The sequence below is a fragment of the Colletotrichum truncatum genome (assembly GCF_014235925.2).
Source record: "Colletotrichum truncatum strain CMES1059 chromosome Unknown Contig_0001, whole genome shotgun sequence".
NCBI lineage: Eukaryota > Fungi > Ascomycota > Sordariomycetes > Glomerellales > Glomerellaceae > Colletotrichum > Colletotrichum truncatum.
Genome location: NW_027222398.1, coordinates 746,026 through 765,987, shown reverse-complemented (window position 1 = coordinate 765,987; position 19,962 = coordinate 746,026). Strand labels below are relative to the sequence as shown.

Genomic DNA, 19,962 nt, shown 5'->3' with positions numbered 1-19,962 from the left:
GGGGAGGAGATTGCGGAGGCCGCTATTTGTGGTCGTTCTCTATGCTACAGGCATTCGTCGAATCAACGAGAGATGGTGCAGCGAAAGTTTGGCGCTCTAGGCGTTCCGTAAATGAAAAAAGGGGGTGAAAGAGAAGTGAAGTGGGAGGAGGAGGAGGAAGCGAAAGGCGGACTGCGAATGCTCTAAGACGTGCGTATCTTGGGGCTTGGAGGGGGGGCAGGCCGTGTTGATATTGAATACTTACCAAGCCTCCTTGATGGGGATGAGATGAGTGAGTGTGACGAGTATTTTTTTCTGGTCCGGTTTGGGATTCTTTGTAGGCTTTTTAGCTGATCAACGGCATGGGGAATATCATGGTGCTCGCTCCGTTGCGAGTGAGTTGACATGGAAGGGACTGGTAGGTGATCAGATCGCCAAGTCGGCCGGAGTTCTTTGCACAGACTAGCCTGTGTGATTTAGATTTGCTTGACGGTTAGGTAGATCATAGGGAGATCCCGAACGTGCATGTAGGCGCATACACTGTCTGATAGTGAGCTGGGCCATTACGGAGAGGTGCCAGGGCACATCCGATGCCGGGCTGTCCATGTAGAGCCGGAGGGACGGAGCAGCGGCAGACCTTGCTCGTCACGAATTTCCCTCCTCATGTTTTGAAAGCAAGGAGGTACCTGTGATGGCGGAGATGGAGGCGATGGTTCCATGTCAGTCTGTATTACAGGGCTTATAGTAATTTCGGCCAAAAGCAAGTTCGATGGACTGATTATGCGTATTAACGGGTGAGCACGAGGAACGATGCTCGAAACGGTCATACCGGAAAGTGACCGGATGGTACAGGGAGTTGGTGGTCAACTCTAGCCAGTAAGGGCCAGATTCAGGACCATCTGCAGGTCCAATCGCTTTCCTCGACACAGGGGCAGCAGAAGTGAGAGGGCTGCAAGACCGGTTTGTCTCTAATGGAGCGGATGTGCCTTAGTTTGTTTGCGATTGAACAGCACTGGCAGGCTGCCATGCAGTTTCCATGCAGATTGCAGAAGGCGGACGTTTGACTCGGACTAAGACATGGCAGCGCAATGAACCCTCGAACCCCCCGCGGACGGGGGCCCGGTGGCGTGGTTCGGAGTTGAGGTGGTGGAGGGCGAGCAGAACCACGTACGATGCGCAGTGCTGTGGTGCCAATGTTAGGTGTGTGTTGGTGCTGGTGCTTATGTTGGTGCAGCTTGGAATAGTGGAGTCGAGTGGGCACCTGGAATCGCTGGACACTGGGGAGTTGGGGGCAACGGGGGAGCAAGGGCCAGGCGGAATACCAGTAACGGCAGCAACGCAACAGCGCAATAGGGCGCGTGCAGTAACTAAACGCTGCGCCGGTATCAGCAACGGAGCAGGGCGTTGGGGGTGGGGGGGCAGAGCGCCGCCAATCCGGTTTTGCGGGTCGGGTAAACATCCCCTCGGTTATTGATTATGTAACGCAGCTTGGCTCCCAGCGAGAGGTTTATTTGCAGAGGGAAGCATTTGAGGCCCGATTTCCCTGACTGGAGATTCCCGAAGCAGTGGCGACCCAATGAATGGTCGACCAGTCCCAAGGAGAAGGATGAGGAAACAATTCAGCCCCAGTCAATGCTGCCCGTAGACGAGATGATGGGGCGAAGTGCCTTGCAGATGCTACATCTTGGCCTCCGTTGTTTGGGAGGGACGATATCAAGCTTCATCTTCACCGCCAGGCTGCCATCGTCCGGTCACGAAATGACAAGAGTCTTGAACTCTGCCATGGGTTGAAGTGAGGCCGCATCTGCAGGAGACGGGAATTGCATGAGAACCAGCGAGGCGGTGCTTGTTTCTTCGTCCGCTCTCATGTTTTGGTCTGGACATCGGCGCTCGTTTGTTGTTCGGTTTGGAAAAGATTGTGTCTTGTGTCAAAAGCACCGACAATGGAAATTGCGGCGGCGGAGGGCGTCGAGGCGTCGCGTCTGTTCTTGCCGATTTTCTGACTGCCGCCGGGTCAAGGCCACTCAGTTTATCGGGTATATTTCCAAGTAATATTGCCTCAGGATTGCCACACAGAGCGACTTCAATACCGTTGTTGATCGGAATAGAGTGGGGGAACTGCAAGGAGGTGGAGGGAAGGGGAGGGAAGAGGAAGAAGCAGGGGTGCATGTACAGAAAGATGCGGCTACTTTGCTACAGGAGAAGGTGCAGATGTCTCAACCACTCAAAATGCAAGAGCAGCCTGTGATGCAGGTCCGGTTCACCAATTTTACAGTAGCGCCTTCTCCAGAGCGTTGGTCGAAGGCCGCCGAAAAAGGAATAGTCGGGACTCTCTCCCGAATTGGTCACCTTGGGACTCACCGAGGCAATCAAGTGAGGTTGAGTCAAGGTGAGTTGGTCCACCGCGGATACTACTATGTACGTACCTTATCGACTTGAAGTGGGTCCATTTACATACATTGGCATGCGCACAGGGTACGTATCTTTAGCATTCATTATCGAGGGAGGCACTTCACCGTTTAAGACATTCCCATGCAAAGATGCATATCTCGTCATCCTTCTCCGTCCACCTCATCTCTTATTCAACCTCCATCATCAATCCCTCCTCCCAGCATCCTTATTCGCCTCCATCTCCGCCAGTTCAAGCTGATCAGTTTCGGACCCAAAAACCATAATCGCCCATATCCCAGCATCACCTATGAAATACGTCCCAAAGAGCCAGCCCAAAGGAGCGAGGGTGTTTCTAAAACTGCTTCTGTCAGAAAGCTTTGGCAGCTTCCAAATCACAAGCGCGTCTGTCGCACTTCTTCTCGTGCCGTTGCAGTATCAGAGCTCTCGTTTGACACGCGCCAGCCACACTAGAGCCCTTGTCCCTGCACCGCAAAGCAATTTGCCTTGACTTGCCTTGCCTTGCGCTGACGCTGTGCCCCTCTGTTTGCACTCTCCAGGAGCCCAGGTACTCGAATCGCTGTTACAGGATACCCCTACAGGACTCGACTAGACCAACTCAATCACTGAGCCTCGTCACATTGACCACCTCCATCATTTGCCGCTAAGACAGCGCATCCCATCTGTCTCTCTCTCAAAGTCTACTGAGCATTTGTTCCAAAGAAACGCATGTTTTTGAAAACAATGTTTCTTCTCTGCAAACACACGCGCCTACGCTTGCCCGCCGTAGCCACCCAGATCGCCCCATCTCTCTCACTCACTCACTCACTCATTCGCTCACTCGCTCATCCATCCTCATTCACGCTCCCTTTCCTACATCTACGCACGTACACACGCCCGCATACAACTCACGCACACAACCTTGCCTGCTGCGCTCCTACATTTGGCCACCCATCTCATCACGTATCCTCTCCCTCTTGTCCAGTCAGATAATCAAGCCGTCACACACTCCCACTGCGCCCCCGCGCGGGCGATTCCTTATCCCGTTTCAAGCTTACAAGGTGACAGAAGACCGGACCGAAGTCCAGCCCAAAAGCCCAATTCCCACCTATCAGCATCTCATCGGTTGCACCAGTGCATCACCAGCGCCTCGTCCACTGATGATTCGGATTTCGGGAGGCCCAGACCACATGAGCTGCCACGCCTGCCAGACGGGCTGCCAAGTGTCTCGCTCCTCTGCAAGAGAAGCGTCTCCCTCTGGGGAGAGACCCTTCTCGATTCTTTCCATGTGGCCTGGCGTCTCCTCGCGCTTGTTTCGCTTCTCCCAGCCCAAACTGCTGCGCATCATATCCTCGTCCACCTTTTTCTTTCCCAAGAGTTGAGGACCGGGTCACCCAGCCAAGCCAAGCCTGCCTTCCTGTACCGACGCCCACAGGCCTAGTCTCATACTTCACCCAAGTCGTACACTTCCGCCCATCTTATCCACTATCCAATGGAAACGACACTGCAGCAAGATGCCAGTATCATCACTAAGCAGTTCCTTACAGTCCCAGTTCCAAAGAAACCCCATTCCGTCTCATTTGCTGTGTGCTATGCTGGTCCCATACTCTCGGCGACAAGGCACCGCCACATCGTCCCTTGCCTCAATCATGATGAGGTGCATAGTTTCAAATTTTCCTTTTTTTGCTCTCGGCTTTCGGTCAATCTGAGTTGTTTACTGTTCCAGCCTGGGGGGCAGATGGATCACTCAGCCTCCTCCTGTCTTGTCATCGTCCCGCGTCGACAGCTGTGCCGTCTCATTGTTTTGTCTGAGCTGATGATTGCCTCATGAGTCGAATGCCCGTGAATCAGCCGCCCGTACATCATCTTACAGGTGTTTCTTAGATAACTTCAAATTGATTAAAACGCTGCCGTTTGGCCGGTTTATTTCAGACAATCCAATCCACACAACTCGCTGATTCATCAACATCACAACCATCAACACTCTCATATCATTATCAACATCCTACAACAGACATCTTCGCCGCGGTTTTTAGATTTACCATCCATTGCCTTCTTACTTCAACCGGCTCTCTCAAGTCACGCTAACCCATACCACTCTTCACCATGACTATGCGCTTTCTCTGCCTCCCCGGTGCCTACGGCAGCTCGGACGTGAGTACTCGCATGCCCCTAGTCCATTGTCTACCTAGCTAACGCATATTAGAAATTCCAAGTTCAACTTGGTGAGTCTTAAGCAAGAAGCCACCCCAAACCACCAAAAGTGGCTTCTTCTTCAAAGCTTTTGTTATCATACTGACCAAACCTTCGCAGCCCCCATCCTGAAGGAGCTCACCGGAGATGGCACGGCACAGTTCCATTTCATCCACGGACCTTGCAAGGCCGTTCCTCCCCCGGGCTTCGAGGACTACTTCGGCGCACCTCCCTACTACCGCTTCATTGAGCCCGATAGGGATGTCGAGAAGACTCACAGCGATGACGTCCTTGCCCGTATCCGTGACTTCCCTCAGTGCGAGAGCCCTGAAGACACCATGAGAGAGCTCATGAGAGAAGGTATCGCGACAACGCACCGCAGCACCGACAGGGCTATCAAGTACCTTAGCGAGATCGTCCAGAAGCGCGGTCCCTTCGACGGCATCATTGGCTATTCCGAGGGTGCCACCGTTGCCTCGACATTCATGCTCTACGAACAACGCCGCCTGAAGCGCTCAGGTCACAAGCCGGCGTTCAAGTACGGCATCTTCTTTGCTGGCTGGCCCCCCGTCGATCCCAAGACTCATGCCCTCGTGCTGTCTGACGAGACCGATGAGAGAATCGAGGCCCGTACTCTTCACATCAGTAAGCTACCTCTTTTTTTGCGGATTCAACCGATGATCATCCATTTTTAGCTATTGGGACACACTTGCTGACAATGCATCTTTTTTAGTCGGATCCTTGGATCCTTATGTGGACGGTTCTATGGCCCTGTACAACATGTGCGATCCTGACACCGCCTATCTTTTCGATCACGCAAAGGGCCACACCCTCCCCCGTGACAAGGAGACCATCAAGGAACTCGGCGACATTGTGCGCGAGACCATGGTCGATATGCAAGAGGAGGGCCTGTTGTAATGGTTGTGGCGTGGCCACGGAAGGGACATCCCGGCGAAGGGAACATTTCCGAATAATAACCATCGATACGGCTTGTTCGTCTCTGAGTTTGGGGGTAACGCAAGGGGCCGGTTTCCTATTTCCCATATAGCATCGGATAGAGGGCGCATATCCTGGGGAGCCTGCTGGAGTCGGGACATGATGATTTGGGTTTTTTGGTTTTGGTTTTTTTGTTGCATGGATTTCATGTCGACGTTTATTTCTTTATTGCTTCTTTTTTTTTGCAAATCATGGCACGCCGCTCAAACACCCTGGGTGGCGTCGTCCTCGTTGTTCTAGTCGCAACGCAAACCAGACTACACAAATCTAGATGGCGTTTCTGAAATATTTGACAGCAGTTCGCAGCAGTGCCCACGCCCGTCAAACTTGTCAAGCCTTGTTCCGTTCAGGGTCTTGCATAAATGCATGATCCGGTAAAAACGTCCTCCGTGGAGTCAAGTGGGCAGAGGCTGCCCTATGTCAAGTGTCAAGACGAATGCTCTTACAACATCCATCTGCCAAAAACGAACAAGAAAGAATGCCAAATCTCTTGTACAAAACAAAAGTGGCCGTGCCAGATGACAGATAGTCTTACTTTGAACAGTAATGAGAAGAGCGAAGCGAAAGCGAATACTATGCAAATGCTGTCACTTCACATGGTTCCTCGGGACAAGCCTGTTCGTTTCTAATTCGAACCAATCCTCGAGACACTTCCGCGAACTTGGATCAGACCAACCACTTGTGATATCGCCATTATTCAAACACTAGATGAAAAATCTTGCATGGAATTTCCTCATTAGGGCATCGATCATCAGAAACAGGTCGCACAAATGAACAGGTTGCAGGGTGGTGGCACATTGGGAAAGGGGAAAAGAGGAAGAAAGGTGGAGAGGAGAAACAGAGTAGAGGAGGGGTGGGGGGGAAGGGAAGTGCTATGGAAGGGGATGGCTGTCTCTCTCTCTCCCTCTCCTGTCTGTCTTGATTCGCAAAACATGCATGTCCTGGCTTTGCCCCAGACCCTGTTTTCACGAGTTCACGAGCGCAAGATTCATACTTGGCACAGGGAACCGGGCTCCAAAGCGTGGGATGGTGGCCCATTCCTCCCGCACGGGCAATCCCAGACTGACTAACCCCTCGACCTGCATATGTGGGTAAAACAAATAAACGAGCAAATACTACTCGGTTAAGGTCCCGGTACGGTACGTCCTGCGCTTTGGGATCTGGGAAAATGCAAAAACGGAAGAGTGTAAGACATTCTGCGGGAGGCAACAGAATTGAACGGGGGCAGAGGAGAGGGAGGGGGGGCAAAAACGGGGAGAAGGGATAAGCAAAGAACAATGAACAGATGCCCACCAAAGGTTCCCATATCGCTCAAGGTCACCCGTTTCATCTTTACCTCACACTGGTAATAGAGGAGAAGAAACCACGTCCGTTCATTACTCGTTTCCACCTTCCCAAGACCGAACCGAGCGAAGACAGCTACAGGACACTCACTCACTCACTCAGCCTCCTTTCCCATGTGCCTCCAGATCCTTAATTCTCCACGTCAAACCCAGTAAAACACTGATTGCGATTGGATTATAGAGTGCGTCTATCTTACGTAGGGGGGCCATCTGGGATAGATGACGGGGAATTACACGCACAACTCTCCTCTCTCTCCCTCTCTCTCTCCTTGTCTATATTTCCGCATATACTTATCCACTCACAAAGTGATACGATAGCCAAGATACAGTTGCATACTCCTCTAACAAGCAAATCGTTCCCTCGTCTCCACTCTTATCTAACATCCTCTCTCAATCTCACTCTCAATCTCGTCCCAACTCGCCGCCGCCGCATCCCAAGAATCTCACAAAGTCTCAAAACCAACTCTCTCGGCGCTGGGTCGTTTTTGTCTCCTACTCTCGCGCTCGTTTCGCAACAGGCGATGCACCAGCGGAGGCGGCAACGAACACAGCCGCTTTTTTGGTTCCCTTTGCAAGTCCTCACAAGTGATCCGTTGACATTCTCGCGCCGCGGTTTCCAGTGCCCTTCTACCAGTCGCCCCCCCATCTCACAACCATCCCCAATCTCCCTCTCCTACTAGTCCTTTTTTTTTTCCTTCCTTCTAAACCCTTGTCTTGTTCTCCTCTTACCCCCCCTTCCCCCCTTCGCCTCCTGCTACTCTCTCGTCTGGTGCATCTTTGGCTCATTTTCCTGCCTTGTATCGTCTCTACACACACCTTCGTCTTCGTTCTTCCCCGGTTCCCTGAAAGAACTCTTCCATTCAGTCGCCGCGGGACGACCAAACCGAACTCTCTTTCGAATCACGAATCTTGACAAATATCCTGATACGCGAGTTGTTCGCATAAGACAGAAGTTTCCATTTGGAAAAAATCCACGATTCAACACCCACCCACACACACACACACACTTTTAGCCTCTTTCCCTTCCCTTGCCAGCCCGCCGATCCCAGGCCCCCCATACCCCCACCCACACATGGCCCGGACCTCCACATAGCTGACCCCCGATAAAACTTCCTATTCGACCGGAGCTCTACCCCGATCGGAAGACCCACTTCGCCACCCCACCCAATCATTATGGCCACGCCGGCCGGCGCCGCTGATGCGGCAGTCCCGGGCCCGGCTGCCGGTGGAGCAGTCCCCGCCGACCCCAATGCCACACCCGAGGCTCCCAAGAGGGCGTGGTGGAAGCTCAGCGCCAAGAACGTCGCGACTCTGCGCAATTTCATTGTACGTTCTCGTCGATCACTCTTGGGATTCACCATGTTTGCGTGCATTCATCACGTTGCTAACTTGCTTCACAGAGGATCTTGTCCTACGGTACCTGGTATGATAAGCTCATCATCGTGCTGTCGGTGTTGGGTGCCATCGGCGCTGGTCTTACCATGCCGGTGATGAACATTGTGTTTGGTAGGTCCATTGCCATCTCCCTGGCGCAATCTTGCCTGCTAACACACACATAGGACAACTCGTCGGGACCTTTACCGGTTTCTTCAAACAAGGCACGTCAGAGACTCAGGAGGAATTCACGCGTACCGTCAACCAGGGCGTGCTGTACATCGTCTATCTCTTCATCGCGAGACTAATCCTGACCTACCTCTCCAACGTGAGTGCCGCTCATTCAAACAATCGTCACATCATCCGTCGCTGACAGTCTCCCCTCTAGCTTGGTTTCCGCATGACGAGTATCCGCATCTCCGCCGCAATCCGCCTGGCCTACCTCCGCTCCATCTTCGACCTCCCGATCTCGATGCTAGACATGCTGGCCCCAGGACAAACGGCCGCCATCATTACCATCACCGCCAGCATCCTGCAGCTCGGCATTTCCGAGAAGCTGGGCACCTTTTTCTCCAGTCTGGCCACCGTCATCGCCGGCTTCGTCATCGCCTTCGCATACAACTGGCTGCTCACGCTGACGACTGCTTCGGGCTTGGTTTTCATTCTCTTCGTCTACATGTTCACCACGCCGCCCATCATCACGCGCCTCAAGGACGTCCAGGACATGGACATCCAGGCTGCCTCCGTCGCCACCGAGGCTTTCAGCTCCATCAGGATGCTGGCTGCGTGCGGTGCCGAGTTCAAGATGCTGGAGAAGTACGGCATCCTCGCCGATCAGTCGAGACAGCGGGGAGCGAGCATGGCATGGCTGATTGCGTTCCAGCAGGGACTAAGTGAGTTTATTCTTTTGGTTCTCTTCGTGAGAAATTCCAGCCCAGCTAACCTTGGAAACAGTCTTTTTCGGAATCTATGCGTAAGCATCTCGATCACCCAACAGTATCTAGCGACACGAGTGGCTGTGTGACTGACTTTTCTTTCTCTCACAGGACGTTTGCGCTATCCTTCTGGTACGCGTTCAGGATGTACACCATGATGGCCTTGACCACCCCGGCGTCCCTCATCGTGTAAGTGGGCTCACTCCCCCTACCCCACCCCCAGGATGAAACTCGGTCACTGACCCTGAGCGTTTTTTTTTTTTTTTTAGCGTTCTTCTCTGCATCATGATGATGGCCTCGTCCGTCGGCCAGCTCACTGCCCCTCTGTCAGCGGCGTCTCAGGCAGCTGACGCTAACGGCATCTTCCACACCATCATCGACGCCCCGAAGCCGACATACGGCAAGATCACTGGCCCCGAGGCGTCCGCCGAGGGTGACATCGTCTTCCAAAACGTAAACTTTGTCTACCCCAAGCGGCCCGACGTCAAGATCCTCGGCAACCTGTGCCTCACCTTCCCTGCCGGCAAGGTCACTGCTATCGTCGGCCCTTCTGGCTCTGGAAAGAGTACCATTGTCGGTATCTTGGAGCGCTGGTATGAGTTTAACGGAGATTTGCAGACCAATCAGCTGGTAAGTGACTGCTGACTACTGTATTTCCTCACCACAAGACTAATTCGTTGCAGGTTCTGTGGCTCAGAAACGGCATCATCAGCTGCGGAGGTCGCCTCCTCAGCGAGATCGAACCCAAATGGTGGCGCAGCCAAATCGGTCTGGTCCAGCAAGACAACGCCCTCTTCAACACCACCATCTTCAAGAACGTCGAGTATGGTCTCATCGGTACCGAGTGGGAACACGAGGACCACGCCATCAAGGCCAGACTCATCAAGGAAGCATGCAGGGACGCCTTCGCCGACGAGTTCATCAGCCGTCTCCCCGAGGGCTACCAAACTGAAGTCGGCGACGCAGGCATCAAGCTTAGCGGTGGCCAGCGTCAACGTCTTGCCATCGCCCGTGCCATCGTCAAGCAGCCCAAGATCCTCATCCTCGATGAAGCCACCTCCGCTATCGACGTCCGTTCCGAGCAGATTGTCCAAGCCGCCTTGGACCGCGCCTGCCGCGGTCGCACCACCATCATCATTGCTCATCGTCTAGGAACCATCAAGAAGGCTGATAACATCATCCTCCTCCGTAAAGGACAGGTCGTACAACAGGGCACACACACGGAACTCATGTCCCAGATCGACGGACCGTATCACCTTCTCGCTACCGCGCAGAAGCTGGACATGGGTGTCGAGGAAGATGATGACATCCTCTTTGGCGACCTCAGCTGGAGACGCCCCGAACCCGAGAGAAACTCTGTCCGCAAGTCGCTTCCCTACGGCAGCAGCACTGGAGACCTTACCGAGAAGCGACCCAGTACCGATGCTGGCTCTTCTGGAGACAGCAACCCGGTCACTGAGCGCGATGGCTCTGACGAGGAGCTTGAGCGCGGCGAGGGTGCGTTGAGAGTCGTCAAGGAGCCCACCGGTCTGCTTGCTCGATGGAGGGCCTGGCGCTTGTTTGGAAGCTTCGGCCAGTTGCTCGGCGAGCAGAAGAAGCGGTGGAAGACGTACGTCGTGATTGCGTTCGCCGCACTCGGTGCCGGAGCCAGCACCCCCGTGCAAGCCTACCTCTTTGCCGTCCTCGTGTCTCTCTTCTCGTACTGGGGAACGTTCCTCCGCGTCATCGCCAACCACTGGTGCATCATGTTCGTCTACCTCGCCGCGGGCGTCGGAGTGTCCCACTTCCTCCTCGGCTGGGCGACCACCACCATCGGCTTCGGCATCACCCGCGTCTACCGCAAGGAATACTTCCGCAACATCCTCAACAAGCCGTCTGCCTTCTTCGACATTGAGGAAAACAACGCCGGTGCCCTCACGGCCCGCCTCGCCATCGACCCGACCATGCTGCAGCAGCTTCTCGGCACCAACATGGCCTTTGTCCTCATCTCTTTGTTCAACGTCATCGGCTGCATCGTCGTCGGTCTCGTCTTCGGCTGGAAGCTCACGCTCGTCGCTCTGGGGACATCCATGCCCATCATCGTCGCAGCCATGTTCTACCGCGTACGCCACGAGACTCAGTTTGAGGAGGCCAACAACGCCGTCTTTGCCGAGAGCGCCAAGTTCGCGTCAGAGAGCATCGGCGCCATCCGCACCGTTTCCAGCTTGACCATGGAGGAGGGTATCTGCCAGCGTTACAACCAGTTGCTCAACGACCACACCAAGGATGCGTTCCGCAAGTCGAGGTTCAGCGTGTTGCTGTTCTCCTTCAGCGACAGTATCTCTCTGCTCTGCATGGCGTTCGTGCTTTGGTACGGAGGCCGCTTGCTTTCCGACCACGAGTACACTCCTTTCCAGTACAGTAAGTATAAAGCCATCAGTGATATCTTGACCAGGGGACTAATAGTATTCTAGTGGTTGTTTACATTGCTGTTGTCCAGGGTGGCATGAGCGCCGGCCAGTGGCTCAGTTTCGGACCCAGTAAGTGTTGATCAGCTCACCACCGTAGAACGCCATTAACATTCCCCAGATATTGCCAAAGCAAAGACTGCCGCCGACCGCATTCTCGCCATGCGCGATAACGATGAGTATGAGACAAACCCCGCCGGCCGCATCAGTGACATCGTGCCATATGAGGTTCACTACGAGAAGGGCGTCGAAATCGACTTCAGGGATGTCTGGTTCAGCTACCCGACGCGCCCGACTCCCGTCTTGAAGGGTCTTGATCTGCACATCGAGCGTGGCCAGTTCGCCGCCATTGTCGGCCCCTCCGGCTCCGGAAAGACAACCATTATTTCCCTCCTGGAGCGCTTCTACACTTTGCAGGAGGGTCAGATCAGCTACAACGGTCACGACATCAACACCCTCGAACTCAACAAGTACCGTCAGAACATCTCCCTGGTCGCACAGGAGCCTTCGCTCTTCACCGGTACCATCCGTGATAATATCCTCCTCGGCATCGAAGACGAGTCTTCTGTTTCAGACGAGGCGATCCATGCCGCTGCAAAGGACGCCGGTATCCACGAGTTCGTCATGTCTCTGCCAGAGGGATACAACACCGCCGTGGGACAAGCCGGTGTCGCCCTCTCCGGCGGCCAAAAGCAGCGTGTGTCCATCGCAAGAGCTCTCATCCGCCGCCCTTCGCTGCTTCTCCTCGACGAGGCGACGAGTTCGTTGGACAGCGAGACAGAGCGCGCGGTGCAGGCCGTCTTTGACGCCACCAAGGGCAGCAGGACGATGATTATGGTCGCGCATCGTCTCGCCACCGTGCAGAACGCCGACGTAATTTTCGTAATGGCGGATGGCAAGGTCGTTGAGAGAGGTGACCACGCAAGTTTAATCGCCGAGAGGGGTGTCTATTTCCAGATGGTAAGTTTCCATTGTCTACACACCATTTCTACTCTATATTGAGACTAGCTACTTTTCGGACAATCACGGCTAACTTTTCTACAGTGTCAATCACAGGCGTTGGACAAGTAAATGGATTTCCAGAGGGACGGATTTATTGGGATAGAAGAGGAGCGAGAGACTATTGTCTTGGACGTGGTAGAGGTTCCCCGCTGACCTATTATTGATCGAGGCGTTGGAAAGATTGTAACAACATACCACGGGTTTACCATCATTTTATCATGAATCTTTTTTTTTTTTGTTTATTATCATAGTTGCCAAACGCTATCTCGGCTCCATCTAGAAGAACTACTTTCTAGTTTTACAAGACAATTCCTTTAGTTCATACGTTTACGATGTTGAGTTGCAAGACCGGAATGAGAGCAATTCTCAACCATAACCTGTGACGATAGCCACGCTCAGCTCACTAGCTCAGGCGTTTTACGCTGGTTCAGAGATTCCCATGAGTAAGCTCAAATCGAAGCATCATCACCTGCAGTTCAGTCATCACATGTCAAAACCTACACGAGTTGACCAAGGTTGTGCATTCTCAACACTATTCTATACATTGACACACTATGCTCTACTTTTACGAGACTATTTCTTTTCCCCATCCTGAAGAAGTACCGTGCACCAACGACAACATCGGAAAATAAACATACTGACAAAGAGAAAAACGCGATACCGAGACGGAGTGGAAACCAAAGGCACGGACACGCACACTCCCCCTCATCGCCAAGTGTGCCAAGTGAGCGCGGCGCCGCAAATCCCTCACGGGTTCATCCCATAATCGGCGACCGACGACGGAACCCCGTCCAAAACACTCGTGTAGAGATTCCCAGATTCTAAAACGTCAAAACGTGGGCGCAACCTTCTCCTCGCTCTGCTCCATCACGCTCCGCAGCTTCAACGCGCGTAGCGAGCTCGTCGACGCCCGCGGCACATGCTGTCCTCTGCCCTCTCTCCCTCCGCTGCTGCCCATGCTCATCAGTGACCGCGTGCGCGTGAGACCGTTCGGTTGGGTGTGCATGTTGCTATTCGCAGACATCACAGCAGCGGACCCGCTTCGAGGTCTCGTGTTGAGGCGGCTCATCATCGAGTTGAGCGCCGTCTGCGCGTCAACAACCGGGTGACTCGGCGACGGGGCCTGTGATCCGATTACGGGATACGGCGCAGCGTGCGGGTTCGCGCCCGATGACGACGCTGGTGGTGCTGCTGCTCCCCGAGTAAGCGATGCCCCGCGTGGTCGGTTGAGTTTGGAGAGGAGCATCTCAGCGGCAGGCCTGCCTCCGACGGCAAACGACTGGCCGAATCTCGTAGGCGAACGACTTGAACCGCGGCTCGACGGCGGCGTCGGCAGGATCCTGTTGCTCCCGCCTTTCCTCATCTGCAATGTGTCTATGTGCATATCGCCTGCCATCTCAGGCGGCGACAACATGCCGCCGTTCACGCCGCCGGCGCCGCCGCCGGTTTGTGACATCTCCAGGAGCGCGGCTCGCTGGATGTCGTCAAAGTTCATCGGCACGGCGGGCATCTTGCTCAGCCGCCTTATTGCACGGCTGTTCTTCTCGACGAAACTGTTCATCGCTCTGAGAGCATCAGCGTTCTCGCGACTCGCGACCGCGCTGACATCACCCGTGCTCCGGCCTCGGGCCTGGTGTACTGCGTTGAGGGTCAGAGGTTGCTGCTGCTGACTTGACATGTGAGCGGGATTCATTGACGACGACGAAACGTCCTGTCGCAGGCTCGCTTGCACCTGCGCCATGACTCGGTCAAAGTCAATGTTCTGATTAGGGTTGGCGCGCGACATGTAATAGGGCTGATGTTGCTGCTGGCTCAGGAGGTTCGAAGAGAGCTCAGCCTTGGTCGCCAGGACGAAGAGGCTGCCGTCACGGATTCGTCGGCGGACGAGGGCCCAGCGGGTGCGGGCCGGGTTCTTCTCGAGCTGCGGTTGGTAGACTGAGCACCGCGCGAGTTGCGTGTAGAAGATCTCCAAGTGTCTCGCCATGCGCTCGAGGACTTGGAGGAGGAAAGTGGAGAGCGCGGTGAGTCGGGCGTTTTCGACGTCCGGATCCGAGGAGTCCTTGATGGAGTCGGCGATGCTGTCGAAGGCGTCCATGCCGTTACAGGCCTCTTGGCGGAGGTCTTCCAGTAGGGCAATGTCCAACTCGACGCTTCGGGCGGCGTATGCGAATACGCCGCGTTCTTGGAAGCGGAGAGACGCATCTGCGTCGCAGACAAACTGGCCGACTAGTGCTACTTCCTTGGTGCAGGTTGCCGCGTCGCCGCTGGTCTTTGCGCGGGCGACGGTGCCGAGGACATCGGGGAGTTTGGTATCGGCGGCGGGGCCGTTTGCGCTTGCGACGACGAAGGAGAGTTTTAGGACAAGTTCTTGGAGTTTGGGGCCGAAAAGAGCCGCGAAGCCGCCTTGGAGAAGACGCGACTGGTACCCGTAGAAGGTTCGGACGGCGATGATATTGGGCAGGCTTTCGCGGAGCCAAATGTTGTTGCTTCCAGCAGGGTCGTGAGAGGAAGATGTCTCTAGAGACGCTCCCATGATTTCGTACATTTCGAACTGATGAGCAACAAGCGTTTCGACTGTAGTTCTGAGGTAGGCTGACCAGAGGTCGTGGAGGGCTGAGATCTCGTCACTGCCGTAGTCGGGCTTAGGGGTCAAGTGGCCGACAAAGTATTTTGTCAGGAGACTGGACACTTCGGGATTGTTGGTGTGGGCGAGGTTGTCGAATGACTTGGTGCAATCGACACCGGCGTTCGACTTGATGATAAGAGTCCCGCCTGGGTGCATAGGACAGAAGTCGGTGACATCGTAGACGCTTCCGTGAACTCCAATCCACATGCGTGATCCGGGACGATGACCTGTATGGAGTGCCAGCTGGGACAGAGGAATAGTCGGTAGTGTGCATGGCAGTGGCTTAGGTGTCATGAACACATCGAGCATGAAGCGTCTTTCGGCAAATGCCTTGTTGACAATGGTATCCACGCCGCTTTCGGTAGCTGTTCTGTAGGTGTAAATAGCTTTGCGGATGCCATTCATGACAGAGTCAAAAACGGCAACGGAGCCGCAGATATAGAGATAGCCACCAAGACCGCCCTGCTTCTTGGACATTACAAGGTCGCAAATCGCAGCACCTTGTTCGACAATCAAAGTATCGATGTAGCGAGGGGGAATATGCTTCTCAACGAGGTCCCGGCCATCGTAAGCCAACCCTCGAGAGTCTCTTGAGAATGCGATATGAACCTCCATAAATCCCGCATCAACGTATTGCCTCAGCTCTTCTTCAAAACAGAACTTCTCCCGTGACTGAACGCCGAGATACAGCAAGTTCTTGCCCCCTGATAGACCACTTTGGGCGAGACGAGCCTGCCAGAAGCTTCGGAAAGGTGCAATACCACTACCGCCAGCAAAGAAGGCACAAGGAGCCATGGAGTCCAGAGGAAGTTGAAAGGCAGCTGGCCTAGAAACACCGATAAGGATCTCATCATCAGAGTCGATTTCTTCCACCTCTACAGGAGGGTTGAGAAAGCCGCTGGCAACGCCTGCACGGGAGACTTCGCTGTTCTTGGCAAAGGTCGAGCACAACTTATACTCGGAGCGAGATACCGCCAAATCAACAGTCTCAGGAAGGAGTTCCTCAGTGTAGCTTGCGATAGAGTAGGTGCGCGGGACCTCGAGAGGGACGAGATCAGCCAGCCAAGATACGTTCTCAAGATTGAAGACTCGGTCCCAGATCTGGGGCGGAGTGTCTGTGACGGCATCCTGTAAAAGGTCACCCAAAGAGCCCCTGACGGGCCACTCATCGGTGCTCAAGACCTGTAAGACGGTGTTGGAGGAGGCGTGGAGCATGCCATGGATCTTGAGGGCCATATCTTTTGTAATGGGAGCCAGATGGCCGCGTCGCAAGATGTCGCCTATAGTCAGCTTGGGTGTAGCAGTTCTCCTTACTGAGCCTAGGTGCATTTCAAACCGGGCCCATGTTCCGGTAACATCAACAGGGGCGTCGATATGCTCCTCCAAGCCGAGAGCGGCGATCACTTTGGCGCATTCCTCCCAGCTGTTCAGGGGCATCACTGCCAAGCGGTCTCCAGGTGCAAATGTGATTCCAGTTTCCCGAATATCGAGTGTGGCCATTGCAATAGAGCGTGCTGGATCAGAATCGACAAATGATCTGCTCAAGACCCGGCTGACGTAGCGGCACTCTTCAAAAGTGCCTCGCATTTGGTGCGGCTCAACCGGCAGAGCCCCTCGGTAAGGTTCAAGTCGTTCCTTCATGGCTTCGGAGAATTGACGGTGAGTCTCTTCCCATGGGCGCTCGCCGTCGGCGGCTCCTGATGCGCCGTTGGTCTCAGTACGACCAGTTTTAGCTGCAACCTCGAGAATTCCAAAGACTTTGTAACGGTGAACACCCATAAAGCCTCGCTCGCCAGTGTAGGCTTCGACAATGCCATCAAGAACACCCATCAAGCGGGGGTCCCCAGATTGCTGAACGAACTCGGGAACACGGTAGTGGTACTCGATGGCTGCAATGAAGGCGCGCAGGTTGGATGGGAGCCAAGCACGAAGGTGGACTCCCTAAGCACCAAGGAAAGATGAGTACCTTCACGTCAGTTAGCCAGTTGAATATACCTACTTTTCGTCTTCGTTCGGAGTGAATATCCAAAATTGTAAATGTTAGAAACTTACTTCTTTCTGCCCAAAAATGCATCCATCACCAGATACGGCGGGAACTGCAAGCCGGAAGAGGCAGGGCATCGCTTTGAAAGGGGCGCAGAGAACTTGGCCCAGCGGACCCATTGTTGAACGGGAACATAGTTTTCGCCCGCATTGGGGTTTGTGGAAATGGAATGAAAAGCATTAGGCATGCGCTCGAGGATTTCCTTCAGTCGGATCATTTCATGAAGAAGACCCTCGATGTTGCGGTTCATGACATGCTCTTGGCAAGCAGCAATAGCATCAGGGCCGTGTTGAAAAGAAGCTATGAATCATTGTCAGCGAGACTTGCAAACCACTGACGATAGAGTGAAGAAGCTGGCTAAACTAACCAGATGTCTCTGCAACTCCTTTCAAAAATGCCACCTCGGCACGTTCGCCGAACATTGGCCATCTCAGTTCGATGTTGTCGAAACGTGCAAGGTAAGGATAGCTCGAAGTGACATCCTTGATGTTGAGGTTGTAGGAAGATTGGTCGACAAATGTGAGATGCGGTAGTGTTCTACCCATTCGACGAGATACTTGAAAGTACGGTAAAGCAATGCTGAGAGGAATTCCCACTAACTCCTCTCCAAGGTAGTCACCCATCTTGCAATTCAGCCTCAGTTTTGACGGGCTGGTTGTGGCGTTCACTCCATCATGCCCGTCATACTTTTGCTCGAAGCGGTATATGGAGCAGAGTATTCCCAGGGCGACTATCGCGGCCCAGAGTGCTTGGTCGGGGATGACGTCCTCGGTTCCTTCGATGACGGGTGCTGCGGCAATCGATTCTCTGACGCGGCCGCGAGACACACATCCTGGCATTCTCTCACAGAGGTCAGACCACACACGTCCCGGAGACCTGGCCAGGGCACCTGCAGCCTCGTCATAATCCGGTGGGCAAAAGCCGTGCTCTGTGCTGAGGTATCCATCTTTCCAGCCTGTTTGTGAACCGATTTCTTCCGCTCTCAGCATCACTTGTCTCGCTGGCGCTCCAAGGGCGACGGCTAGCAGGTCTTGTTCGTTGACATTAAAGGCGTCCATCTGTGCTTGGTCCTTGGCCATGTCGATTTCTTGTCCTGAGGGGTAGCTGGAGTATAGAATCTGGTTGATCGACCTTCGCTCTCTGTCACGATAAATTAGTATCTATTCCAGTTGGATGTTGTTCGACATCACCTTCCTCATACGAAGCCACTCCTCGGCATCAACTCCTCGAGGGATCTGTAAGTTTGTCAGTATGCTCCAAGTCATCATATCCCCCCAGGCTTTCACTTACATCGAATGCTGCATGAATGTCGCCCGGTTGAGAGAAGCCAGAAAACGAACATCCTCGGGGTCCCATGCGGCTGCTTGCTCTGCTTTGTTTGCCTTGAGCAGCAGCACCAGCTGGACATCTTCCTCTCATGGAGCCCGAAACCGGACAGGATCTCTCTGAGTAAGCCATTTCTAAATGTGGCAGTGGTTTGGTCGATGTCTGCTCGCAAAATATAGACAAAAAGTAGAGTAATTATGAACAATAGTCAAGATGGCCTCCAGGGCAGGAAGAAATTAACACCTCCAGGGCAAAGAATGAGAATGACCTCTAGCTGAAGGTCTCCATGCGCAGGGGCAAAAATAAAGAATCAAATCAGTTATAGAAGACTAAATGAAATGAAGCCCTCATAAGAACGGGATCGAAAGCATTCCAAAAGGGACATCAAGCACCGAAGACATTGAGGTCGTTTGTGGATCCTTCAGTCTATGACAGGAGAAGCGACATGGTTAGCCCCTGCATGCATGTCCGTCCCATGGGCAAACAAAATATCAACCCGCAGACTGGGGTTACTTGACGGGAAGTCTCCGCGGCCGTTTGAACTCTGATTCACAGCTGTCAGGAACTCGTGGGCCAATGGCAGGAAAAGAAAAAAAACACTTTGGTGGAGAGTTTTGGACGGACAAAGCTGCACTAGCAGCTGATACTCCATGTGGCCAAAACACGCTAAGCTGTCGTCTTAGGACGATGTTGAAGCCATCCAAAGTTCAGATCTTGGCTGTGTGTCCCAGGAGAGGTTGCTTGGGTTACATTCATATGAAGTGCCAAGACGATGGACATGCGCCAGGTTTCGAGAGTCGAGAACGGCCGGGGGACTTCATGCAGCCCTGGGGAGCATCTAGGCACATCAACGGCAGTACAGTTCTCGGTAATGGATGGAAAAATCTATCCTGGCGTCCGTCTAATTCATTTAGCATTCACGGGGGTTTAGTCAACGAACATTCCAGCTTAGGGAAATAGCCCGTTAGTCTGGCCCGCCCTTATTGATGAATCTAGGGGTACTAGCAAAGGCGAGGCGAAGAGAGCTGAAAATGAGGAGAGGCAGGGGATGGGAAGAAAATAGCCTCATCCTCAACAGCCGGTCACAGTGGTGTGGATGTCGACTTTAAAGTCAGCCAATCCAATGATATCATCTTGTCACACTTGGTTTGTTGCGAGCAATTCACATACCTGATCTACTGATCCACAATTTCTTTTTTCTGAATCTACGGGATGGTGGGGGGGTTTGGGGGCTTGGCATTTTGTTCCCAGTGAGTTTGTGACTTTCATCGTCGTAGGACAAGGTTCCGATGCAGTGGATATCTTGTTC

The 19,962-nt window shown here is 53.7% G+C and overlaps 3 protein-coding genes across 3 annotated transcripts; 2 read left to right on the top strand and 1 right to left on the bottom strand.

The window, feature by feature from the left end:
- Positions 1-4,479: 4,479 nt before the first annotated feature.
- CTRU02_200187 (duf341 family) lies at positions 4,480-5,478 on the top strand (the record flags this gene model as incomplete). Its single annotated transcript, XM_036723305.2, has 3 exons — positions 4,480-4,521; positions 4,662-5,205; positions 5,294-5,478. The coding sequence occupies 3 exons, from the start codon at positions 4,480-4,482 to the stop codon at positions 5,476-5,478; spliced, it is 771 nt and encodes a 256-aa protein (XP_036585094.2).
- Positions 5,479-8,072: 2,594 nt separating this feature from the next.
- Positions 8,073-12,726, top strand: CTRU02_200186 (ABC transporter; the record flags this gene model as incomplete). The annotated part of the gene is made up of 11 exons (XM_036723304.1): positions 8,073-8,225; positions 8,300-8,405; positions 8,459-8,601; positions 8,662-9,166; positions 9,228-9,246; positions 9,320-9,397; positions 9,478-9,838; positions 9,892-11,608; positions 11,662-11,727; positions 11,777-12,615; positions 12,700-12,726. The coding sequence occupies 11 exons, from the start codon at positions 8,073-8,075 to the stop codon at positions 12,724-12,726; spliced, it is 4,014 nt and encodes a 1,337-aa protein (XP_036585093.1).
- A 760-nt stretch (positions 12,727-13,486) lies between these two features.
- CTRU02_200185 (NADPH-ferrihemoprotein reductase (cytochrome b5-like Heme/Steroid binding domain-containing protein)) lies at positions 13,487-18,785 on the bottom strand (the record flags this gene model as incomplete). Its single annotated transcript, XM_036723303.1, has 6 exons — positions 13,487-17,224; positions 17,283-17,289; positions 17,336-17,627; positions 17,695-18,465; positions 18,529-18,562; positions 18,618-18,785. 6 exons carry the CDS (start codon positions 18,783-18,785, stop codon positions 13,487-13,489), a joined length of 5,010 nt encoding a protein of 1,669 aa, XP_036585092.1.
- Positions 18,786-19,962: the final 1,177 nt, after the last annotated feature.